At 49.2% G+C, this 26,267-nt stretch overlaps 2 protein-coding genes across 2 annotated transcripts; one reads left to right on the plus strand and one right to left on the minus strand.

Moving 5' to 3' along the window:
• Positions 1–1,867: 1,867 nt before the first annotated feature.
• Positions 1,868–5,320, minus strand: CDIPT (CDP-diacylglycerol--inositol 3-phosphatidyltransferase). The gene is made up of 6 exons (XM_043979654.1): positions 5,184–5,320; positions 4,749–4,883; positions 3,619–3,772; positions 3,236–3,317; positions 2,907–2,988; positions 1,868–2,684 (listed from the first exon to the last, which is right to left on the minus strand). The coding sequence occupies exons 1-6, from the start codon at positions 5,224–5,226 to the stop codon at positions 2,539–2,541; spliced, it is 642 nt and encodes a 213-aa protein (XP_043835589.1). The 5' UTR covers positions 5,227–5,320; the 3' UTR covers positions 1,868–2,538.
• Positions 5,321–6,057: 737 nt separating this feature from the next.
• Positions 6,058–10,987, plus strand: LOC122737185. Its single transcript, XM_043979653.1, has 8 exons — positions 6,058–6,550; positions 6,900–6,975; positions 7,073–7,217; positions 7,469–7,505; positions 7,927–7,981; positions 8,212–8,283; positions 8,367–8,492; positions 9,308–10,987. The coding sequence occupies exons 2-8, from the start codon at positions 6,904–6,906 to the stop codon at positions 9,389–9,391; spliced, it is 591 nt and encodes a 196-aa protein (XP_043835588.1). The 5' UTR covers positions 6,058–6,550; positions 6,900–6,903; the 3' UTR covers positions 9,392–10,987.
• The last annotated feature ends 15,280 nt before the right edge of the window (positions 10,988–26,267 follow it).

The following is a 26,267-nucleotide window of genomic DNA, read 5'->3' on the forward strand; positions in this document are numbered from 1 at the left end:
TGATTCTCTTTTCATAGCCAAAGAACTAACCTGAGGATGAGCTGGGGTCCAGGACCCATAATTCTCTTCCTCTATCACTACTCTTTTTACAATAAAGAAAACAGCAGAGAAAAACAAGCTTTGCAAACTAAATCCCACAATTCTTCCAAAACATGTTGAAAGTGGGTATTTTTAGTAGTGGAGGTGGTATTTTATATTCTAATGTGTAGGAAAAGAAGGCTTCACAGGTTAGAACAATGGTGTTAAGCCAGACTATGATAGTCGTTTCTTTCAGGGTCTGAAGACTTCTCCCCATTATTTTTTCGAAAATTTAGATCCTATCCTTTGTTAGAGAAAAGCATTGTTTAAGGGGGGATAAAAGTGAAAGGAGGCTGGACTGGATGGGTGACACCTTTAATCCAATCCTATAAAATTTTATAAATCTGGACCTCTTGTGATCTGGGGGAAACAAAATTTTTCTTCCCAGGCTCCCAGCTTTGGGATAGTAAAGACAGCAAAATGTCAGACATGCCTCTGCCTTCTAGATTTAGTAGATGAGTCCTGACTTGCTCAGGCCTCTAGCTAAAAGGTGGTCTTTCTCTGTCCTCTGCCAGATGGGGCAGGAAAGGAAAGAGCCATCCACTCTGCCCACAGATTCCTTGTGGTCTCATTATATATTGTCCACCGTCTGGCACACACGTGGCATTTTGTAAATTGTTTTTGTTTTGTTTTTTAAGCTAAGACAATTCCAAAGCATTTCCTTTTGCTCCACACCCTTTCTCCACCTTCAGAGCATTCTTCTCCCAGCTCATGATACAATTGCAGCTTCAGCCCCCTTGTCTGGGTTTTAAGCCCCGTCCCCCCCCCCCAAAAAAAACCCACAACTGTCCCAGCTCTCCCTATTCTTTTTTTCTTTGGTGAGGCTATTGGGATTAAGTGACTTGCCCAGGGTCACACAGCTAGTAAGTGTCAAGTGTCTGAGGCCGGATTTGAACTCAGGTCCTCCTAAATCCAGGGCCAGTGCTCTATCCACTGCACCACCTAGCTGTCCCTCCCTATCCTTTCTCTACCCCTGGCTTCAGCTAACTCAGTACAAGATTTCTATGCCCAAGTGCATGGCCTTGAATTCATATCATGTCTTCCATGGGGAAAAGAAGGGGGTGGGGGGCAATCCTACCCTGTTGTGTATGTTACAAGCCCAGCCCCACCCATCATCCCTATTCCCCTCCTCTCCCCATAAGCAGCACAATTATGGTCATTTTCCTGATGGGGAAACAGCTAGACCCATAGTAAGCAGACTTGAACTGAAAGAGCACTAGCCCTGGAATTAAAAGCCTCTGGTTCAAATCCCACCCTCTTTCTTGCAATCCTCAGGGGCCTCGCTTTCTTCATCTGTAAAATGAGGGGGTTGGACCAGAAAGCCTCTAAGGTCCCATCTAGCTCCAAAGCTAGGATTCTTTGATTAGTGAATAGCTCCACTTCCTCAGGGGGGTCCTCTTCCAGGTCAGACCTGCTAGAGGTTCAAGACTATGGAAGACAACATTGAACATACAGATGTGCTCCTGCTCCTCCCCCGTCCCCAGGTCACAGTCCCATGGGGGAGATAGCCAACAATATCAGAGTATTAAAAGTACCTAGAACTATGGACAATAACTGCTAGAATCAAAGGAAGGGGGGTCCATAAAAGACTTCTTAAAGTATTTTGATAGCTGATGGGAGCGAGGCCTTCCATAGGTAAAGGGTAGGGGCAGGTGGTACAGGAAGGAGACAAAGAATTCACTGTTTCGGTTGGAAAGGAAGCTACAGGGGAAAGTGAGCTCTCTTTGTTGCTAAGCCTTAAGTGATTCATCCCCTCCCTGCCATAAGAAAACAGTCCAGGAGCCAGGGCTGTGATTGTGAAGTTTCCTCCTTTATCATCAAGGCCTCAGGGCAGATTACACATCATGAGACACAGTACAACAGGGAAGAATCCCGAGGGCCTCCTTCCCTCCTGGGTAAAGTCCCCAGAGAGCAAAGACTCCACCAATTCCAGACACAGTCAGGCCAGGAGGAGGGGAGTTTGGCCCCCTTATGGAGAGCCAGCCTCCACACCATCTCCCTGAAACACAGCAGGACCATGCTAACTTGCACGGCTCACACTGTCTCCTGGGACGGGAAACAGCCCCTGGCTGCTTCAGTGTAAGGACACACCCCGTGTCTCCACACCTTCTCCTAAGGAGCTCAGCCATCCCCAAATCATGGAGGCTATGGCCTCATCTCCTGTGGCTGGGACTTCCATCATGACCCCCACAAAGTGAGCCTTCATCTGATGTCTAGGTGCTACCCTTACGGTGGGTAAGTGACATCACATGGGTGTGGGGACAAAGAACAGTGACATCTGACAGCACTGGGGGTGGGAGTGGGGGGGGGTGACACAGCACTGTAGAGGACATGCCTTATGCTATATAAAAGGCTGACCTCTTTAGGGGAGGGCATAACAGCACCATGGGGGATAGGGTGCAGGGCACTGTGGAGAGGAATGGGGCCGGAAGTTTGCTGGAAGCAGAAAAGACATCAGGGCTATTCCTTCTTGGCACGGTCAGCAGCATCCAGGGCAGCCATGTTTCGTGCAGCAGTGACCAAATGGATGACACTGATGAGGGACTTGAGTAAAGCAATAGGAGTGGAGATCCAGAGTCCCACTCGGAACAGACCCACTGAACCCACTGCAGGGAGGAGGGAAAAGTCCAGTACAGAGAGGGAAGTGATAGAAGAGAAAGGAAGGAGGAGGAAAGACCATGAGATCAGACAGGTGAAGTTCACTCAATAGGTTCAGTATCTAGTCAAATCGTTATCCTCCAATCTGTTCCCCTCCCAAAAGACCTCCCACATCTAATCCTCAGATCTTCCTTCTGGCCCCCAGGTAGCAACACCACTGGGGTTCATACCTGAGGGTCCCTCTGAGAAATTGAGCAAGTAAAGAAGACAGTAGAAAAATTCATTCCCAGCACACATGATGAATAGCACTGGCTGCAAAAAAGGCAAAACTCAGGTTTCTAAACTTGAACTCTCACATAATCTCTCCCTCCCTTCACACTCCCTCTCTCCCTCTCCCTCTCTCTCTCTCTCTCTCTCTCTCTCTCACACACACACACACTCATATTCATTCCAAAACCGGTTAAGACTTCAAAGAAAAGAAACAGATACACAGCAGCAAGGCAGACTGTCTGGACACTGAGAATGGAGGCTGGGAGGTTAAACCTGGATTGGGCCTCACCCGGGAAGTATAGTAGAGTCGAAGGATAGGATTCCCTGTTAGGTCAATGGTTTTGTGGCTCTCACTGCCTCGCACCACTGAGCTGGAGAGGAAGACATGGGAACATCAGGTGTTACTTCTCCCGCTCCAATTCCTACCCTGCCCCACATCCCCAAGCTACCACCCATATTTTTTTCTGGATAACATCAGCCACTAGCCCACGTACTCTCTCTTGCCTTCAAGAAGGAGATCCATTCCCCCACTAAGTATCTCTAGGGATTCTTCTTTCTACCAGCAGCATCCCAAGTGAACACTTTCACCCCTCTGGAGGTAACTACTTCAGGATCAATGATGGGCCACACCCAAGACTACAATTTCTCATCCCACTGGGTGGTGGTTGTAACCTGTGTAGGTGCAGCCAATGGCTGGCTACATCCAGGCTCATGCTCAGCTGGAAGAGCAAGGTGGCCCGAGGGTAGAGCAGAGCTAGGTTTACCAGCAGACACATGGTAGAACATCGATCAGTCAGCATATCCAGCATCGCCCCAAACCGTGTCCCTATATTGGGGGGAAGGAAGAGAACCAGCAGTTCAGCATGAAAACAATGTGGATAAATGGACCAATGGCTGAAGAATGGCTGGAGTCGGCATGCCCAGCATTGGTCCAAACTCACAGATGTGCAGAAACTGAGAAATCAAGGTTGTTCATTCTCTCCTGGCCTAGAGAAGACAAGTCAGAAATAGCTTGCCAACTGAGATATTGATCCAAGAGGAAAGGGTCAAGGTTAGAAGCCACACTGGGGGGGGGAGAGGGTGTTTCATCATATGGGAGGGAAAAGAGCCCTGGATTTCAGGCCAGGGCTCTAGGTTTGAAACCCAGCTCTGTTACTTACCATCTGTATGACCTCTGCGAAGTCACTCTTTGAGCCTCAGTGTCATTTGTAAATGAGGACATTGGATTAGATGGCCTATAAATACCCTTCCTAGTCTAAATCCTTACCATGTTATATCCCAACTATATCCCGAACCAAGTCAAAACCAGGGTAAACAAAATCAGTCATCAAAGCCAGAGGTGGAGAAATGCCCTGAACCTAAAGCAAACAATCCAAAAGCCTGAAAAAGCCACTAAGCCAAAGACACCTACAACCTGCCAAAGGTTATTTCACCCCTCCCCCTGGCTCCAGGAACAATTATCTTAATGGCTGTTGACTAATCGGTGAACCCACAAGAGATATTCCCAGGGGAAAAAATGTCCCAGACCTACTTTGCCCACTTGGTTCTATTTTACAACCTAACAACTAGGATGTTCTTCCTGAAAGGTAATAATCTAATTCCTGAGGTACCGTGCCGACCAATTGCTGCTGCTTCTGTCCTCAGTAGAGATGGTGTCACCCCGTGCAAAAGCACAGCACTTTACAAACCAAAGACCTGACTCTGGGGAGGGAAGAAATCGAGGCCTCTGAGCTATGGGGGAAGTCGGGAACCAGTGAAAGCTCTTGGCTGCAGGAAAGAAGGAAGGCTAGGCATGCAGTCACCTTGGTTCAGGGCCCTGGCCGCATGTCCGTCGAAGGCATCCAAGAGCCCACTAAGCAGGTAGAAGGAGGAGGCTGTGAATGGACAGCTGGGCATGAAGTAGAAGGATATGAAGGCGAAGAGGATCCGGGCATAGCCTGAGGATAAAGGAACAGAGGAGTCAGGGCACTGAAACAGATCTGAATAACTGAGCAAAAACGAAATCCCCCCAAAAAAGGCTCATTGGAAGTGGAGCCCGATCAAGCCCCCACAAAGACATTGGGGAGAAACTGAGGACCGGGGATAGGAAGTCCCAAGGTCACGCACCGAGTTTGGGGCAGAGCTGGCGCCAGAAACCAAGCCTTGGAGACCAAAGGAATCCCCTTCCCTAGCCAGGCTCCCTCCGCCCTCACCCTCCCTGGGGCCGGGGCTCGCGGTCCGTCCAAAAATCAACTCACCGATGAGATTGGGCACAAACAGAAAGATGTTTTCTTCCGGCATCTCGGCGGAACGGGAATGGCCGGCCTCTCGCAGGTGGGATGGGGAGCGGTCCCCAGTCGCTCCCTCGGCGAACCCCCGCCTGGCCAGCTGGGCAGACCCTGGATCCGGGCTACCCCGCTCTCGGCTCTAGCTCGGCCCCTCTCCTCTGCCCCCGGGGACGCCCCGGCACCGCCGCTGCGCAGCCCCTCCCTCCGCCCCCGCGCATCAGCAGCTCCGGGGTCGCAGTGGACCCCGCGGCCCCCGCCCTGGGAGGGACCCAGATGTGCAATCCCCCCCAGCCGTCCTAGGCATCAGCCGGTCCTGATGTGCAGCCGCAGATGCCTCGCCTGCCTTCCTCCTGCAGGGGTGCAGATCTCCCTACGCCGCTCGCTCGGAGCCCCGAGAAGGGTTCAAAGTCCTTCCTCTACACCTTTCTTCCAGTTGTCGCAACACCAGCTGTGCTGGGGGAAGGCCCCCAGTGTCCCTGAAATCTGCTCTTCCGCCCGTGCTGACGCAAAATTGGAGGCCAAAAAAATGGCTTCGATCCCTTTAAGAAGGGCCCGCTTCCTTTTCCTTTTCTTCCCTCCGCCTGTCTCCACCGGCTCTTACCAAATTCAGAGTGGGGAGGGGAGTACGCGCACAGAGAGTAGGAATGAGTCGTAAATTAAGAACGGAGAAAGGTATCGCAGAGAAGTTAGATAAGAAGACTAGATACTACTTTTAATTTTTTGTGAGTATATTTTCTTAGAGAGGAATGAGAGAGACGTATTCCACCTATCCGACCCTTCAAGACCCCTACCAGACAATGCATTTGGTTCAGTCCGGAATCATCCCTTTCCTCCAACCCCGACGCCTCCCGGCCTTTTTATCCTCTTTTAGTCTCAGCCATTCTCGGGCACCGAGATAGAAGCTAGAGGGTCAGGAAGAAGTTTTAGACTAAAAGGACAGAGTTCGCCCCCTGGCCTTGGGAGGATACTACTCTTCCAACATCAAAGTTCATTATAGGGATAAATAATCCTCCCAGCCCTGGAAACTAAGGAAACCAATCTATTGCAGATGATACTCGAGCGGAGAAGAAAGAAAGGGATGCCGGGAAGGGGGGGAAAAAAGATGACTTCAGATTTGACTTCTAGAACTCAAAGGGGATGTCTCCTAGCAACGCGCCGCGGACCTCCCTCCGCCTGCGTGGTTCCCAGGGCAACCTCCCGTGCCACTCTTCCCCTCCCCCTTCCATCCCCCCAGCCCTCTGCGACCAGTACCCATAGCAACAGCAACCGCGGGGCAACTAGAAAGACCTCCCCGTCTCTCCCCTCCCGGGCCATAGGCAATTTCTACCCAACATCAGGTCCGGGAAATGGAAAACTGGTCCCTTGGGTTTGGGAAAGGACCCTGAGTACTGGGGGGAACGGGGGAATCGAACTAAAGGACTAAATTTGAGGAGAGGGAGGGGATCTGGTGGGAGGGGGAGTGGAGAAATGACTAGGGATGGGCTGGATACTCTTCGGGTCGGAGAAATAAAGAGGGACAATTGAGTGTTAATCTTGAAGAAAGGAGACGGGAAAAGTGGTTTATCCATACAACTGTGAAAATAACTGATAATGGGATGGTTTCAGACTCTGCCCTGCCCACCTCTTCGCAAAAAAGGTGGGATGATTTCCCATTTTAATACCCTACTTCACTCTACCTGTTCCCAGGGGGATGGAGTCCAGTCCTTCAGGGCCTCAGGAGAAAAAGGGCACTCGACATTCTCACAATTCCCCAACACCAGCCGTGAGTTGATGTGGGAGGACTTCTGGGAAGGGGGCAATTACCTTCACCAAATCAGCCATCTGACCCTGGTCCCCTCAACTCTCATCCTTCTTGCAAGGTTATCACCAGGTCTGAGGAGTATTTGGTCCGCGTCAGCACAGAACTTGCCAACGAGGCCCTGATGGGGGCCCAATATCCAATGAGCCCTGACCTGCCCAAGGAACTGAAAAAACTGGACCAGGGAACTCAGATGTCCCGACACGGTGATCCCTGCTCTAATACAGTGCCCTGAACTCCAGCCCCTAAGTCTACTCCCTAGGAACCCGTTCTGAACCCTGGCAGGCCCCCCTTTAGGTGCCACTCCCACCTAACATCAACCTTACAGGCATTTGTGCTTCATTTCCTTTTCCTCTATCTCACTTCCCACCCCCTGTGACTAGCCATTCCAATCCCTTCTTCCCTTTCTGATCTCGGACAGAAAGGCACGCTTTCTAACTAGGGCCTATGTTTTCAGTGCTGCCAACCACTCGGACCAAGGGCACAGATACTCGGTGAGAGTCCCTGAGGGGAAAGGTGACATCTCAGAGCACAAGGGAATTGAAAAGAAAACAATAATATTGTTATATAGTGCTTTACAATTTGTTTGCCTCGTCACAATCTTGTGAGGTTAAGAGTACAAGTATTATCTTCCCCATTTTACAGATAATAAAAAAAGCTAAGTGACTAGCTCACTGGTCTTAGAAAGTGCCAGAGCCAGGCCTTGAACCCAGGTCTTCCAATAGTTTTTCTGCTACATCCTACAGGGGCAAAGGGTCTTGTATCCCAAAGGAAGTAGGAAATGAGAATTCACCTGGGGAAGAGATCATATGGAGGAATATAGGGGAAGGGAACTACATTTTCAAGAGGGAGTGGCTGGGCTGCTCTCTACCATGGAGTTCATTTTTTTCCATCCTCTTCCTTTCTTCTTTGTAGTTCTGACAGAAACAGGACCAGAAACAAGACTCATCTCCTGCCATCCAGAGAGATGGTATGTGATAGGGTTCTTAGGTTCCCTTTCTTCCTATTGGATGGGCCCCCTAGAAAACTAGGGGAAGCGGTAGACTTCAGAAAGGGATCTGAAAGGGAGAAGATTCTTGTGCCTTCCCACCTAAGAGAGGAAACTGCAGGAAAATTCCCCTACCCCAGAATAAAAAAGATTATACTCCAAATCCCAGAAACAAACAAACCAAGCCCCTCTTCTTCCTGATAATGCTCCAGGTTGAAGATTTTAAAGATGACAAGGTAAAATTGCTGAAGTCGAAAGAGAAAGACCTGTCCCAACACAAGCAGGTAAGAAAAAACCTGGGCCCCTTACTCTGTTCCCAGGCCAGCACCTGGGATAGAGTTTTGCCTCAATTTCTCACCCTTCTTAGGTAGAGACTGTGCGGCAGGAGGAAGCTCTGGGTGGGACCATGTTTTTGACTACCCGACGGACTGCTCGTCGACCCTCTGCGGTCCCAGAAGGCCTCACCTCCAAGAAAGAGCAAGGAAATATCAAGGTACTTTGAACTGTGGGTACAACATTTGAAGATAGATTCAAAGGTACATCAACAAGGTAGAATTCACCCAAAGAAAGGTGACCAAGGATGGAAATGATTCTGGAAACCATTCTTATAGGTAGCTCTTGAAGGAACTAAGTCTACTTAGCTTGGAAAAGAGAGGACTTGGGGAGAGATATGAAATCTGACTTCATAGATCTGAAGTGCTATCCTATGGAAGAGGGGAGGGAATAGCTGTATTCTGTAATACTCTAAAGAGGGAAGAACTAGACACAATGGAAGGAAGTGACAGGGAGGCAGATTTCCATTTAGGAAGGATTTTCCATCAGAACTGCTCACCAGCTGCCACAAAAAGCTCTGGGTTACTAGAAGTGTTGAAGCAAAGACTGGATGACCATCTCTCAAAGAGGTTGTAGGTGAGATTTCTTCATTAGGGGATGGTAGGTTAGATGACCTGTAAAACCTTTCTACTGCTAAGATTCTTTGCGGAGGGGTTGTTTGTTTGTGTTTTGGGGGTTTTGTCATTGTTGTTTTGTTCTTTGGTGAGTTTTGGGGTTTGTTTGTTTTGTCCAAACATGCAGGATCTAGGTTTGTGGTAATAATATGGGAGGAATGGTCAGAAAAAGATGGTGGGGAAATCATAGAATGGGAAAAATAAATAAGTCACTTCTCTAGTCTTAAGGAACAAAGAGTCATTTCCTCAGAATGCTTTAGAAACATATATTCTGCTTTGGACTCTTGATCCAAGAAGCAACCATGTAGGCAAGGCAGAGGGAGCTTACACCTCCTCCCCTCTTTTCCTTCTCTCCCCTCAGAATATGATTCGAGGTCCCACTCTTCACAGTTCATCTGACAAAATCCCAGGGTGGACTCCTGGCTGCCAGCATCATCATCCCTGAGGCCCAAAGACTCTCTCAAACAAAGTAACATTCTTCTTCACCCCCCACTGCCCGGCCATGACACCATCAGGAACCAGAGACTAATAAAGAGACGGGGACCCCGCCTTCCCCTCCCCCAATTCAGGCAATGCTGGGGTCTGACCATCTCTGAGGAGGGTGATGAATGGGGTACAGTGCCATTGGCACGAGGGAGGGAAGGGAACAGTGGATTCACTCAGGTGTAGATGGTTTTACTTTTATTTTTTATTTTTTATTTTTTAATTTTTTATTTTTTTAGTGAGGCAACTGGGGTTAAGTGACTTGCCCAGGGTCACACAGATAGTAAGTGTTAAGTGTCTGAGGCCGGATTTGAACCCAGGTACTCCTGACTCCAGGGCCGGTGCTCTATCCACTGCGCCACCTAGCTGCCCCTGTAGATGGTTTTACAAAGTAGATTTTCTAGGACATGACTTTCAGATTGAGCCATAGTCTACCCCTCCACAACCAGCTGGCTGGAAAAAGGCAAATTTCATTTTTATAGTAGCATTTGCTAAAGCTCAGCATCACCATAAAAAAAAAAAGGAGGGGGGCAGATCTTATGCACCAGCCTCATATAACTTCACTGCAGTGTTTGTGTACCCTCTAGTACTTCGGATTATCTGCTTGGTTTTTTATCTAGTGTTATTGATAATCTGCTATCTTGAATTATCTATTCCTTGGAATTCCCAGAGTCTCCCTCCATTATTAAAATTGTCAGCTGAGGGTTGACCATAGAGCTTTGAGGTCTGGGAATGAGAGAAGTTCCTGGCTCTCCTCGAAGCCATTATAGTAGAATGGAATGAATACCAACCACACTGAGGAGTCAGGGGACATCATTTCTAGTCCCAGCTCTACTCTGAGTCATTGTGCAGCCTTGTACAAGTCACTTTCATTTTCTAGGCCTCTTTTTTCTCAGCTGTACAATATTGTGGTGAGATGGATGACCTGCAAGTTCCCTTTTCATTCACACAGGCCCCATCTCTCTCTAATGGCTGTTGCCATAGAGCTTTAGTTCAAAGGATATTTTCTCCAAGCCTCACTTAAGCCTAGTCAGCTTCCATAAGAGTGAGAGGTATGGTCGTGTTTTTTGCCATTCCCCCAACAAATACTGCTCCTCTCTTTAAGCTGCCCCCACCATAACACTGGGCCCAGTTACAAATGGTGATTTTCTCTTATTGCTTGAAAACAAAAATCCAGAAGCCAGAAGGGATAAAGGGTAGAATTGGGGGAACCTGGAAGGAGGGAGGGACTGCAGGGGTTAGGAGTCATTTCCCTAGCCCTCCCTACTCTTACTCTGCCTACTAAAGGACTAGGCTATTGGGCAGAAAGGAACTGGCTAGAACTCCTGGCCTGAGGGAGCAGTGGGTGGGAGTGGAGCAAAAGGGAAGGCCAAGAATGGACAGTGCTGGTGGGACAGGAACTTGTGTGGCCAGGGAACTGGCAAGCAATGATAGCAACCAGAGGGCAGGGAAAATGGTGTTGAGCCCTCTGAGATCGACCCCTGGGGCCCATTACCTGGTGGAAGCCACAGGGGCAAATGGGTCAGGACCTGGACTAAGAGATATCATCCCTCTCCCCTAACAATTGGCCCCAGTGCTGAGCAACCAAGAGATAGCCCGGTATTTTAGGGCTGGGGAGCCAGATAATGGGTGGAGGAGGCAAAAGTAAGGACCCCCTACATTTGGCAACAGAGAAAAAGGATGACTTGGGAGGCAGGATGCTGGCTTATTTACCAGAGGATTTCCAGGGTGTTTATTGTCCCTAATGGGGTCTTGGGATATTTACAAGGAGGGGAAGGGAGAAGCATGAGGTGTTGAGAACTGGAAGTAGAGGGGCCAGTTCCCTTTACTTCCTCTCTCCCCCTTTCCAGGTTGGTCTGGAGGAGGAGGGGGTCAGGAAGGAACACCCAAAGGTCCTGCTCCCTCCATTGGTGCTTAGATGGAGACTTCATACTCTCTTGTGTCCTGGGGGCAGAGATAAGTGTCATCTGTCAGCTTTTGGGGGCTGGGAGGCAGGGTAAGAGAGATAATATTCACCATTCACCTGGGAAACCCCAGGGAGCAGCACTGGGTGAAGGTTGCTACTCACCCCAGCTTCATAGAGTGGGTTGCTAAAATCAGACTCCACAGTGATAGGGCTGTAGGAGTGAGATCCAGAAAAGCCAAATAGAGATTTTCCTTGTAGTCTAGGAAAGAAAAGGCAAGAAAACACGACTCAGGTGTCTGCCATCTTTATCATTCTCCATGATTCATCCCTCACCATCATGTCTCAGAACACCCAACAACCCCCCACTACTACCCCCAAGGTCTCCCAAGGCTATAGCCCGGCACAGCCTGAATGAAGCCAAGAACCAAGAAAGGAGCTAATCTCTTCAAGACAGGTTGAGGGTAACCCAGTCAGAACCTGGAACCCTGGGCCATTTGACCTCCATCTGGCATCCATCTTATGAACAGCCCAGGCCCACCCACACTACTACAAAATCAGCGTGCTCACTTGGTGTAGTAGAGATAAACGCCCCCAATGAGTAAGATGACAAGGCCAAGGGGCAGCAGGATGGCCAGGGATAGATTTCCGCCTTCCATTTGCCGAGAAGGGTCTGTGGTCTGGGTCACTGCAGGGGGGAAAGACGTGGTGAACTTTGGTATCCCACTTCCTAGCCTCGGGCTCTCTCTTCGAAGGGAACAAGGGCCTTGGCTCTTTAGCCCTCAGTTCCCTCGAGGAAACCAAGTGGTCTGTGCGCCCCCCAACCCCTGACTCTTCCCTCAGAGAGCCTGTTGCCCTCCCCAAACCCAGGCATCCTGCCCCAGCCAGGCCCTGGCTCTCCCCCTCATCCCTCACTGACCTTCCAGTTTTCGGTCGTCCAGTAGCTCCTCATAGGCCACTGCAGGGAGAGGAGGGGGGAGTGGGGTCTGAGCCAGTGAGGGAGGAGGGCAGGAGGCCAGGCCAGGCAGGAGAACCTTCTCTCTTTTCATTCTGTCCAATCTACCCAAATCCTAGGTCTGTCCTCTTTCCCAAAGCTCTAGGCCTGTATTTTTCAGAACTCCTGAAGCAGGCCTTCTCCATAATTCTCTTGTTCTATTGCACTTCTTTTAATTCCTAAGGATCAGTAGCCCTGCCTCCCCAAGCCCCATCTCCTCCACCAAAGATGGCTGACTTCCAGTTCCTTGTTCCCACTTCCTTTCCAGAATCTAGGAGCTAACCCAAGTTGAGCCCTCCTCCTGGCCCTTGCAAGCCCCATAAAGCCCTTCCCTTCTCCTTTCCAAATACCTTTGCAGAGTGGAGGCTGGCTGGTCCACTGAGAGGGATGTCCTGGGAGGCAGGTGATGGTGACCTCGCCAATAAGTTCAAAGCCCTCATAACAAAAGAATCGGAGAGACTCCCCAGCCTGGTAGTGATGCTTGTACAGGGTCTGGTAGCCATTCTCTGGGACACCCGGGTTCAGGCAGGGCTCATACTTCACTGGAAGAGGCAGAAGCCAGGGCCTAGTTACTGCTTATTCCCGTTACCTTCTCTCCACAATTTGCTTTGCATCCCAGGCCTTGGGACATTGTCCATCCCTTCTCACTACCACTCCCACCCTCCCACCCTTGTAAATCCCTTTACCCACAACTGGCCAGGGAACTCACGACACACTTGGGGGACATACGGTCGCTCCACTTGGGGGTGCCTGTGTCCCGGTTGTAGCAGGTGAGGACAGCTGCCCCCTCTAGACTGTAGCCAGGCAGACATCGGTACTGAATGTGAGAGCCAATGGGGAAACCCGCATCAGAAGCTGTCCGGTGCCCATTACTAATCTCTCCAGGGTCTGCACAGGTCATGACTAGAAGACGACCGAGAGGAGAGAACAAAAGTTAGGGGGAGCTAAGAAATGAGGGGCAGAGAAGGATTCTTCTTCCATTAACAAATATCCCTGAACTCCCACTACCTGGCACCCAACACTAGCTTAAACTTGGGTCAAGGGAAGTATCAAGGAGAGTTGTCTACAGCCTCATATTTTTTTTTTTTCTGTTCAGCTTCAAAAGTCAGGGGAACCTCAGATGTAGAAGTTCATATTTCCAGAACATATTACATTTTGCAAAATGCTTTGCTCACAACACCTGGTTAGGTAGGTGAGTAGGAAAATTACCAGACTAGGATAGGGACCCCTGTTTTCTCGTTCTACAACTAGAATCATCGGTCCTAGAGTTAGAGACCTTAAGAATCCCTTCTCTTAGACCCCAGCTCCAAGCCGTATATTCCCCATTTTACAGATGAAATAAATGAGGCCCAGAGAGTAAGGTGATTTGCCTGAGATTACTATGTCCACTTGCAAAGGAGGGGATTGGATTAGAACAATCCTTCCAATTCTGACAATCTGAAATCTACTTCCAATAGACATTGCCCAGGCTGGAGGGAAGCTGTGGCAGAGCCTGAGGGCTGCCAGGAGAGCTTTCACTTTCTTCTCGTCTTCCCCCACTTCCCTCATCAAGCCTGGAGAATGGCTAGAGAAAGGCTTGAAAGGTAGAACCTGCAGACCTGGAGATGATAGCAACAGGGTGGATGGAGCCTAGGGCGGAGGGCAATTGAGGCTTACTTTTCTGGCAGGCGGGGGGCGCAGCACTCCAGACAGGTCCCACTGACAGGTGAGGATGTCAGAACCTAGCAGCTCGTAGCCAGGCTCACACTGATAAGTGAGCACGGTACCTCGGATCAAGTCTCCATGGGATGCTGTCCTCCAGCCCCACTCTGGTGGGGCAATTCTGGGCATGGTCATTCCGAGGAACCTCTAGGGAGAACGAGAGACAGAGAATAGATTCTGAGGAGCAAGCGTGAGACCCTGGTCTCAAGATCTTGAGTTGAGCCTGGGATCTCCAGTCTTAGGTTTGGGGATTCCTTTTCCAGGGCCTTTGGTCAGGTTAAGGTCCCTATGATCTAGGTGTCCTCTAGATGAGACCAAGGACCCCTATGTTGAGACTTCTGGCCAGGCTTGGGATCCTCCCCAGTCAGTGTCTCTGACCAGGTCTTGAGTTACCTCCCTCCTGACCTCTGTGCCCAATTACCTTTGAAATGCAGCACAAAGCCCTGACCCAAACCAGGGTTAGGGGGTCCAGCTGGTGCTTGGAACTGCAAGGTGAGGTCTGGGCCAGAGGACAGAAAGGCGTCGACGAGGCTGGGGCCCTCGAAGCTGGGCTAGGACCCGGGCACTGGGGCTATCTCCATCAAACAGGGTCAACATATCCCCTCCCCTAACATTCAGGCTGTAGGAATGAAGGAAGGATACTAAGTTGTGCTCCTCCCAATACAATACCCCCTGTCCCTCAGTTTTAGACTGACTCTGTCAGCTGTAGCATTGGCCTTCCTCCCTTACATCTTACATGGTCCCTTTGCCCTCTTCCTGCTGCTCCCCTTGCCCCACTTCTGTTCTCCTCCTTTGACAAGTCCAATCAGGCATTTGAGATGAACGGAATATACCCCCGGAAAATATCCAAGATGTCATGGGACTTTGTGAAACTGGCCACAGTGGATTGCCCACCTTATCTGACAAGGCTGTCTTGGGGATTCCAAAGCCCAAGACAAGGCTGTAATTAGCACCAGCCACATCATCCCAGCTGAGTCTAGGAAATAACCCCCACACCCTTAGCATCCAATGAAGTCAGTAAAACTGAATTCACTCGCCTCCTCTAAGGAATCTGCATCCTCAGTAGAATCTTAAGGCCCCAGACCACAGCCCCTTGCTCCTACCCCAAAATACAGTCCTCCCTCTCTCTCCCACCACCAATGCATACATTTCAACTTGGAGCAAGATCCGTTTTTCCTCCTGGACATGAAGCCCCATACACAGTCCTGCCCAGGGCTGTAGCTTTGGGGCCAATCAGGAGAGAGGACCACACCAGCCGACTCAGACAGCTCCCCCCCACACATAGCTGGTGCAGAGGGGAAGGGGTGAGGCAGAAGAAAGGAGAATAGGAAGATAACATTAGAGCCTGAAGTGACCTTAGGTATTATCTAGTTCAACTCTCTATTTTATTGATAAGGAGACTGAGACTCAGAAATAGGAAGTGACTGGACTAAGGTCATGGAGGTTTTAATAAGTTAAGGCCTTCAAGGAGTTAGAGGTGGGGCAAGGGTGGGGGTGGGGGGGTTTGAACCAAGAACAGTCCTCAGTCTTTTTTGTAAGAATTGGTTTAGGGTTTGTTTCCAGTCTTGGGAGACAGGTCACTCTTAATCAGTAATCATCCTATAATTCCAATTTGATCATTAGGATCCATATTTACCTTTAGGGACTTGATGCTGGGTTGGGACAGGGGTTTCCATTTGGAAGGGGGATTATTTCTGATCTTAGGCCACTTAGTAAAATTACAGGAGAGGGCTCAGGAACACAGGTTCTGGGGACTCACCTTTGCAGGCTGGTTCAGTGTCATTCCAGTGGGGATCAGAGGGGTCAACACACTCAATGCACTAGGGGGACCAGGGGGTTCCAGGCATATCCTGGGAGGCAGGAGAATGTAGCCAGTGCTCCAGGACGGAACTGGGGATCCGTGGAAGTGACATTGCCATGAGCCAGAAATGGAGCAAAGCATCGATCCTCCTCAAATGCTGGAGAATAAACAGCAGTCAGGGGCCCAGCCAAAACCCTCCATGCTCTCCTTTCCCTTTCCCATCCCCCACCCTTCTGCATCTTCTTCACCCCCTCTTCATCTCCTCCAGGCAGAAACTTCATCCTGGGAGACTACAAAATTGGTCAGGGGACCTTTGACACATACTAGTAGTTTGACCATGAACACAGTCACTTAATCTCTCAGTGTCCCCAAACAACTCTCTAAGACTACAGCCAACTTGTCCATCCTCATCAATATAAGGACTTTCCATGCTAGAAATTCCCTATACCAGTGAAATCACTGCTGTGGACCAAAACAACACCCAACAATAACCTCTTGATTATTCCTGCTGATGGAAGTTCATGAATTATCGATAATCTAAAACAAATAATCCAAGAGTTATTCATAGTCATATTTGAAAGACAGCACACGATTCCCACCACCCCTCTCCCCTCTCTCCATTTAGACTCCCACCATGGGAGGACTAAGGGCTTTCAGATGTCAACTTATTTACCAACCCTCATTTTACAGATAAGAAAACTGATGCTTAGAAAGGTGAGATAACTCAGTTAATTAATGGTGCTTTGCCTTTATAATAGGGCTTTACATTCTTGGTTTAACTCAGATTAGTTTCCCTTCCCTAAACCTATACCTACTCCTGAGTGGAGACATGGACCTGCACAATGCTTCTTTCTCTGTTCCATATCTGCACCCATTTTCAGACCTTCACTGATTTTACTGTGGGCAGTACATTACTTTGTAAGGCCAGACGAGAGCATGGTGGAAGGCTTCTCATTTGCAGGAGAAAGAAGGCAAAAGATGTTTGTAAGGTAGGGGAAATAGGCTGGGGAGGGGCTGTGGGATTTGGGGACTGTAAAAAGTTCCAGTTAGACAGATTCCCTGATGCCCTTGTCAATTTTCCATTAGCATGGCCCCTTCATTCATTCTCCACTATCCCCACCACAAATGCCTGACTAGTCCAGACTGAGGAAAGAGAACAGGAGTTTGGTATGGTGAGAGTAATGGGAATGCAGAGGATTTAGGACCACATAAGAAGGGGAAAGTGGATTTATGGGTTTAGGCAACTTTTGTTTGGGTGCTCATGAAAGTTAAAGAGTGCCTTCTAAATAAATAAGAGAGCCTTCTGAATTAGTCCTGGGTTAGAGGTATTATTGGAGTCTATGAGGTTTGGGATATTAGAGTCTGAGAAATTCTATGGGGTGTGGGAAGCTCAAGGAGGGTAGAATTGGAGGGCTCCTCTAGAAGGTGGGGTGTAGGGTTGACCTTTTGAGATCCACAGGGTTTTCAGGTTTCAGGCTCCTTACAGTTAGTCCCTAATCATGCAATGAATGACAAAACAGAAATGGAGTTTGAGTCTAAAAAGGATGGCCATCTCTTGAAGGAGTAGGAGTATGGTATGCTTCAGCTTGGGGTTTCCCTTGGGGGCTTGTTACCCTCATATCGCAGGCTTAGTAGCAAGGGGTTTGGCTGGTGTCTCAGAAAGCAGTTCCACATAGAGGGATTGGGCATCGCTGATCAGTCCTCTCTCTGGGACATCATCCATGTCTGAGTCGTAGATCAGTGGGGAGAGGGGACCACCCCCAGATCGGACCACCAGTCTGGGGATGGGAGCAGGTGATCAGTGCCACCAGGCAAGAGAAGAAGCTTCTTAGCCTCCAGAGCCTCATCCCTGTTGGTCACTTCATTTTCTCCCTTTAATTCATCACTGGGGTGAGAACCTCTTCCCCTATATTCCTCTTTCCCATTGCAACCCTCCCTCCTTGGAACAAGACCCTTCTCCCCCACAGCCCTCCCCACCTCCAGGGTGAGAGCCTTCTCCTCCTGTCTCTCCTTCCACCTGTGGGGTATGAATTTTCTCCCCAAGAACCCTCCTTCCCCCATGTAGAGTGAGACCTCCTTTTAGTCAGTGAGAACTTTCTCTCCTTTCTACTGTGAGATAAGAGCTTTCTCTTCCACAGTCTCCTCACCTATCATTGTCCTCATCCAGTGAGACCCTTTCAAAGTGCAGGTGAAGTCTCCGTCCTTCAGCTGCCTCAATGACCCATCGGCAGGTAAGGTTGGGCCCTACAGCCCCTCCAGGTTCAGGGGAGACAATCCGACCAAGGGTAGCATTGTGGATGGAGCCTCCACAGGCAGCTGAAGGGAAGTAGGAATTAGAGAAGCACCTGAGCCAGAAACCCTTTTCTTCTTTTTTCTTGTTCCTCCCCAAACCCTCAAGGTGGCTTCTTTTCTTTAGGTAAGAGACTCCTCACTCCATCATATTCCTCAAAGCCCTATCTCTCTGGGCTTCTCACCTAGTCTCCCTTCCACTTGAATGTTTTTGCCCAGGTAGCAATGCTCTGGGGCATAAGAATCTTCTCTCATCCATCTCCCCTTCCTTCTCCCTAAGGCAGGGAAAGCCTTCTCCCTGCTGTCCTGGTGCTCACCAAGGCAGGAAGGAGGCTCCCCACTCCAGGCTGGTCGGGTGGCATTCAGGCAGACAAGGGTCTCTTCCCCTTGCAACAGGTAGCCTGAGTCACAGTGGAAGGTGGCAGTGCCCTCCAGGGTGCAGGTCTGTCACACTCACATCTCCATGGGGTGGCCGGGGGGGGGGGAAAGCCGCAGCTCAGGAGTAGCTAAGAGAATACAAGGAGAAACCTAGGACTGGCTGTTCCTTTCAACCTCATACAAAACACTCTTCTCTCTCCCTTCCTTATCTCTTCTGGCTTCTCTTCAATTCCTCCTGCCCACCCATTACAGTCTTACCTTGGGGTCCCTGAGTGAAGCATAAATAGTCAACGCTGCACTGGTTTTTGTTTGTTGTTTGTTTGTTTTGCAGGGCAATGAGGGTAAAATGACTTGCCCAGGGTCACACAGCTAGTGCAAGTGTATGAGGCTGATTGAACTCAGGTCCTCCTGAATCCAAGCCAGTGCTTTATCCACTGCGCCACCTAGCTGCCCTAACTCTGTACTGTTACCAAACTTCCTAGACAATTGTGAAAAACTTGAGAATGATATCAGATCACCAGATGCAAAGAAGCATAACATCAACTGAATATAGTATATAAGAGGCATCATGGAAAGATTACTGAACTGTGTGAGTCAGTACTGAGTCAAGAGACCTGAGTTCAAACTTTGGCTTCTCTATCATCTTGGTAATACATTACTTCTTGCCCCAAATCTCAGATTTCACTTCTGTAAAATGATGGGTTGGATCAGTTCATCTCTGAGATCCTTTCAACTCTAACATTCTATGTTTATAGGGACTAGGTGGCTCAATGGCTAGAGCACTGGGCCTGGAGCCAGCAAGATATGAATTTAAATATGACCTTAGACACTCACTAGCTGTGTGATCCTGGCAAGCCACTTAACCTCAGTGCCTCAGTTTCCAACTGTAATATGGGGACCTACTTCACAGTATATGTTTTGAGGACCAAATGAGATAATATTTGTAAAGGGCATTGCAAACTTTAAAGGACAACTGATGATGGTGATGGTGATATTACTAGAGAGGTGAAGAAGGTAAATTTTATGAGTAAATTGAACTAGATCTGAAATAAATGATAAGACATTGATTCACAAGGATGTGGGAGTCTAACATCAATTCTGACACCTGCATGATCATGTTGTGAGGCAGTTAACCTCTTTGCCTGATTTCCTCTTTTGAAATACCTACACAGAGGACCAAACTAGATGATGTATGTAAAACAAGGTGGCAGAGTTAACCCCTGTGGTGATTTGGTACCCAACACAGGCTCCCTGTACATATCAGTGTTTAACAAATGTCTGTTAGGTTGAATTAAATCCACAATCTCTCCAACCAGTGCTTCAGCCCACACATGGCCATGTATAGCCTTGTATGTTCTCTGATTGCTTCGTGCTATTCCTGCCATCACTCTTCTAAGGCTCTGGGAGGGGGGACAGGACCAGGTTTCCAAAAGACATCATGTACAGTAGAATGAGCACCAAACTCCCAGGTCAGACAAGATTGTCTGTGTTCCAGGTATGGCTCTACCACTAATCCTATTTCCTGAGTCTCTGGTCAAAACATCCTCTCAAAAGCACTCCTTAGTTCCACACCAAACTACAGCCTATATGCCAGTCCCAGAGTCTGGGATGGCTTCTGATCACCCTCTGATCTGAATGGCTCTTTTAACCTGTCAGATGTGTCTAGGGCTGTTCCCACATATGTTGCTGTTGTTCAGTTGTGTCTGACTCTTCATGACCTCATTTGGGATTTCTTTGGCAAAGATACTGGAGTGGTTTGCCATTTTCTTCTCCATCTCATTTGACAGATGAGGAAACTGAGGCAACCAGGATAAAGTGACTTGCCCAGAGTCATAAAGCCAGTAAGTGTCCAAGGGAAGATTTGAACTCAAGTCTTCCTGACTTCAGGCCTATTGTTCTATCCATTGCACCATTTAGCTGCCCCATTCCCACAAATACCTTCCCTCAAAGGGCCTCAAATTTAATCATCCTTGTTGCAGTAGACACCTTTGCATATATGTCCCTGTGAGTCCTTGGTGAGAATTATAGTGGCAGGGTCCCCAGGGAACTTATAGAGACTCATGACTTTGGCACAAGCTTTACTTTCCTGATCCACAAGATTTCTGAGGAATCAACATGGTTCACATTTTAAGGGGCACATCAACAGGTCAAACTGATCTTGAAGGCACCAATGACCCAAGGGATCTCATTCTCTCTTTGAGGACAATAGGAGAGAATTGTGATAAAAGCAGTAGGAACTGGGCACTAGGAAAGTGTGGTGGCTTCTCTGCTATTTATGATATACATTCATGTTTAAATATACATGGAATATGCATGAACATATATGTTGCATGGATGAGTGGGGTTTGTATGTGTGCACGTGTAACCTAAAATACATGTGTTTATATATCAGAATAGGCATGATAAGCATATTTGTATATTATTCAGACATGTGTGCACAAATGTCCTTTTTAAAGTGCCTTGCTTTTTTTTCTGGTGAGGCATTTGGGGTTAAGTGACTTGCCCAGTGTCACACAGCTAGTAAGTGTTTATGGGTCTGAGGCTGGATTTGAACTCAGGTCCTCCTGACTCCAGGCGGTGCTCTATCCACTGCACCACTTAGCTGCCCCTACAAATGTCCCTTTTTGAACCTATCCAGCCCTGACTGGTCTTTGGTGGAAGACCATGAGAGGCTTTCAGGTAGCCTAGTCAATGTGAGAAAGGCCCCCATATATCTACCCAACACCAAGTGCCCTCATCTGGGAGCTCTGAAGATTGGCTACTCAGCCCAGAGTGACTGTACCCATCCCTCCACTTCATCCATGTTCCTCCATCCTATTGCATAGTCATCTTGGAGATGTGCCTGTAGGCACTCCAAGTGGACCCTGCATGGCTATACCATCTGTCCACCTGACCACAGCCCCACTTCAGGCCCTTAATTCTTCTCACCCTGGTAGTGGATCCTGAAGCCACCACCTCGAGGAGTCCGAGGGCTCCGGAAATGCAGAAGCAGCCTATTAGTTGGACTTCGAAGGACTTGGCCCTCCCCTAGTAGGGAGGCATTGGCCAGGAGTTGGGGTGCTGGGGCTGGTGCACCACCCACAGCCAACACAAGCAGTCCCTCTTCTCGGGACAGGTTGAGAGACTGCACCTGGAAGATTAAGCAAGAAACCAGCCTAGAAGGAGGATAAGGGGTAGGCAGAAGTCCTTGATCCTGCCTAGCCCTTCCTATTCTCTCCTATCCATTTCCCCTTTTTGTAGTAGTCTACTTTTTCAAACATTAATAGAGTTATATAATGTTAGAACTGGAAGGAACCTTGGGAATATAAAGAACTGAATTTAAAAGCAGAAGACACATGTTTAAGAATTGGCTCCCCCACTCATACATCCAGCTCCAGGTAGCCTAATCAGTGGTGAGAAGAGCTCCCATATCATCTATCCAACACCATTCTGTGGTGCCCCAAGTATATTCATTCAGGAACCCTGTGATAGTAAGGAAGTCACTGAACCTCTCTGTTACTGATTTGTACAACTTCAGGTTGTTGTGAGAAAAGCATTTTGTAAACTATAAAGTACTATATACATGTGATTACTATTGTTATCTAGTCCAATCCACCCATTTTGCAGAGGAGAAACATCCAGAGAAGTGAAGTGACTTCCCCAAGGTCACACAGCCATGTATTAATAGCAGAGCCAGGACAAGAACCCAGGTTAGCATGAGTAGTATAAAGAACTCTGGAATGAGAATCAGAACTGGGTTGTAGATTCAGCTCTACTATTTATCAACAATATGACTCTGGACAAGCCACTTTCTTTTTCTGGGCAGTGGGGTCTTCATTCAAATAGTGGAAAGATTGGAGGATATGGTATCTAAGGGTTTCTGGCTCTGAAAACAACATAGTGTATGACTCCTAGGACAGTGCTCTTTGCCTCCACACCACCCTGCAGGAAAAGGAACAGGAAGGAACTCTTGAAAATGTCTAGGGGTGAGAATGAAGTCCTAAGTACCTGGATTTCAATGCCATAGCCAGGATAGACAGAGATGCTGTAAGTGCAGTCGAGGGGCCCAAGAGTGGGAGCAGCTGAACGCCCGAACTCTGGTGATTCCACATAACCTTCACCCTCTGAGACGTGTTGTTACATAAAACTAAGGAAAAACACAGGGTCACAGACTCCCCAGGACAATTCAGGCATCCTCATTTTCCCGTCCCCATATTCATCCCTCCTAATCAATCTTATGCATCTATCCTTAAATGTCATACATTCTCATCTCTCTCAGAACCTTGTTCCCATCTCTATATACATCACCACTCACCATTTGTACCCAGCATCCTCCTCTCCCATCAGTATATTACCTGGGCTTGTCACAGTGTGACTGTGGTTGTGGTGATGAGGGTAGTTTGTGGTCTCTTCCTCTCCTCCCTCAGACCCAAGAGGCGGGCCTGGAGAGGCAGGACCTGGTGGGGGTGGGGCTGTTGTTCCAGGAGGTGGGGTCAGTAACTCAGGTGGCCATAGGCCCAGCCCCCCTTGCTCCTTGGGAGTCACAGCTGTTGTTAGGGGTCCTGTCTCCTGTTCTGTGACCCAAGGTGGGGAGGGCGGGGCGAGGGTCTGGTCTTCTGTATCAGCAGCTAGTGTGGGGACCAGAAGGGATCCTGAGACATCAGGGAGGAGAGAAGGAAAGTCTAAAGTAAGGAATCTGAGGCAAGTAGCCTTGGGGACAGAAAGGGTTGTTCTAGGTGATAGGCTGGAGAATTAAAGGAGTTGGGGCCTCCATCCTTACCCAGGTCAGCCCTCCTGCACTGAGCCCAGGTTCTCCCAAAGGATTCCCCCCAGAAAGATTCAGGTCAAGGCTCAGGCTGACTAGGATAAGGACATGGCCTCAGAGAACTCCTACTTCTTAGCCTCTCCCTCCACAATAGACCCTGGGATAAAGCCTAGAATGTACTCACACTTCAAATTCTTACATTCTGCGGCCCAGCAACATTATTCCCTTAAGCCCTCCACCCCATGAGCTTCTAAACATTTGTATCTATTGACTTCCTTTCTATTATTTTTCTTTTTGTCTTCCTCCCTATCTCTGACTTTCTTTGCCCCTATGTTTTCACACTGCCCTGGCCTTTCTGAGTCTTACCAGGGATCTCCCCATCTCTGGCCCTCTCCTTAGCAGGGCTCCATGTAGCCAAGCTCAGCCAGCGCAGCTGGTGGAATTGTGGGGAGACTCACTGCTTTCCCCAGCCAGGGTCTCTCCTCCTTTAGGGGTACACCTAGGAGGGAAATGTCCCATGAGTCCCTGAGTGGGTTTGATTACCCCCTCTTTGTGCTTTTCCTATATCATTCCGTCTAATTACTCTCACAACCCTCTCAATTCTCACTCAATCTCTGCTAGCTCAAGCCCTAACCACAATCACTGTTTCTGGTACTTTTCATCCTCTGGATTAGGGAGCGGAACTTCAGTAGTGAATTCCTGCCATTCTGTTTCCTCAGCTAGTTATATATAGGGAAAGGAAACGAATGCCCTCCATGTTCTGACAGAACATGGACAGCTCCTGGATGGTAGGTACGGTATTGATTCATCCTCACGTCTCTGGCTCTGCTAGGATCAAGCTCTCTCTCTCTCTCTCTCCTATGTTGGTGTTCTGTCAGTATCTCTGGCTGCTATCTCTGTTAGCCCATCTTTCTGAGTATCTGTCTCTGTGGTGCCTGCTGTTTTCCTCTCTCTCTCTCTCTCCTCTTCTCTCTCTCTCCTCTCTCTCTCTCCTCTCTCTCTCCTCTCTCTCTCTCATCTATAAGTTCTCTATTGGGTTCTGCCTCTCTTTAGTACCTACCAACTCTCTCCAGATCTCTCTGTAGCTTCTGCTTCATCTCTATTTCTGTAGTGTCTTGATGCTCTAATTCTATGTAGCATCCACAACCTCTTTTTGGGTTTCTATCTCTATGTAGTGCCTACTATCTTCTCTACATATATACTGCTTACTGGTTCTCTCTGGGTCTGTTTTTCTAGATCTCTGGGCCTCTCTCTTTATGTAGTCAGAAGCCATATGGATCCATGTGCCTGTGTGTAGGACTGTGTGGGGAAGCTGTTTGCTATGGATCTGTCCTTGCTTAGATGTCCATCTGTCTTTAGCCATATGTGAAAGATCATGTGTGTATAGATCTTATGTATACATCCCTTTTCTCTCCTCTTTAAGTATCTCACCAGGCCTCTCTACCTCAGATCCTTGTCTTTCAGTACGGTAGGAACACCTCCCCCCACTTCTATTTCCCTGGATTTAACCCCTACCCCATCCTCGTGTCCTTTGATTCTTCCTCTCATCCAATAGCCCCAGGGACTGATTTGGGGAACTCTGAGTGCCAGTGTAAAACCCTAGATCCCCATCCCTCTCCCCTTTCCCTACTGCAGCGCCCCTCCCCCTTCCTCTACCAAGAAAGCCGAAGGCCAGACGTGCAGAGAATGGGGCTGTAGGGGGAGGGCCGCATCCCCAAGGCTTCTCTGTATAGCATACACTGAGTGCCCTGCCCCCTTCACATTTAGGGGTACAATTCCCTCATCTCTTTCATGCAATCCCATATTTTCTTACCGAAAGTCCAGGGCAGCTGAACCAGCAGCAGCAGCAGCAGCAGCGGTGGGAGCAGGAGCCCGGCTCCAGATTCCCCATGGTACCCTGATCCCCAAATACCTCCCGTACCCCAATCCCTCTCCTCCCAGGGGCTGAAGAGCTAGTCTTCTTTACTCAGCTTCTTGCCTATTCTGCTCCTGTCTACTACTGCTTCCTTTTAAGGAAGAAAATCCACCGCTCGACAGGAGGCGAAAGGCTGAGGTGGGTGTGTGTGTGTGTGAAGAATATACGGGGAAGAGACTGGGAACCGAAGATTCCTGGCTTTCTTGCCTGCTTGAATGCCTGGGTCCTCTCTCTTGCCCGGACACCTCTGTCCTCTCTGTTCCTCTGGATGTGAGGGGAGGGGGGAGAGGGAAAGGGGGCGCGGTTGCGGCTGCAGGGGGTGGGGCGCGGTGGGAGAGTGCTAAATCAGACCAGGCTCTCTGAGAGATCCGGGGACGCCTGGGTTCCACTCTTCTCCTGACGCCTGTTTTCGGCCTCGCTTAGATCCCAGATTGTTGAGGTGCAGGGTGGAGATTGGAATTGCAGCTTGGGCTGGGAGGTGGAAAGAATGAAGGGGAGGGAGGGGTATCTAAAGGGCTCTAGGAGGGTCCAATGGGAAAAGGAGAGAGGGTCGTAGGTCCTGGGGAGGGAGATGCTGGGGGGCAGCTCGAGAGCTGAGGCTGCGGAGCGAGAAGCTGAGAAAGGTGTCGGAGCCCACGTCAGATCCTGGGGCCGGCGAGGGGAGGGGCCTGGTGCGTGGGTATGTGTGTGTGTGGGGGGGGGGGGAGCCGGCGTGGGACGGAAACCAGAGGAGGGAGGGGGCTCTGTATGAAGGCGGGCACCGAGTGTGTCTTCATTCATCCCCCCCCCACACACACACACACATCCCCACGTCCCCGGAAGAGAAACAGGAAAGCCTCAATTCAGTCCACATCTCTAATTAACGGCCCCGCCTCCAAGTCACCCTCACCAGTCAGTATCATCTGGAATTTTAATCCGCCGTCTTCCCAGTTCTGGAAGCGCGCAACGCAGCTGCATTTCCTTCTGCCTGTTCCCCAAGACAACCCTCGACTCTGCACCCGGAATTATTCCCTCCTCCCTTTCTCCAACACTACGGTGTAATTTGCTTCCCACTACAGCTTTGCATCATCGGGAACTTGTTCTCTTGTCTACCCCGCCCAAGGAGAACTACAC

The sequence above is a fragment of the Dromiciops gliroides genome, chromosome 1 (assembly GCF_019393635.1).
Source record: "Dromiciops gliroides isolate mDroGli1 chromosome 1, mDroGli1.pri, whole genome shotgun sequence".
Classification (NCBI taxonomy): domain Eukaryota; kingdom Metazoa; phylum Chordata; class Mammalia; order Microbiotheria; family Microbiotheriidae; genus Dromiciops; species Dromiciops gliroides.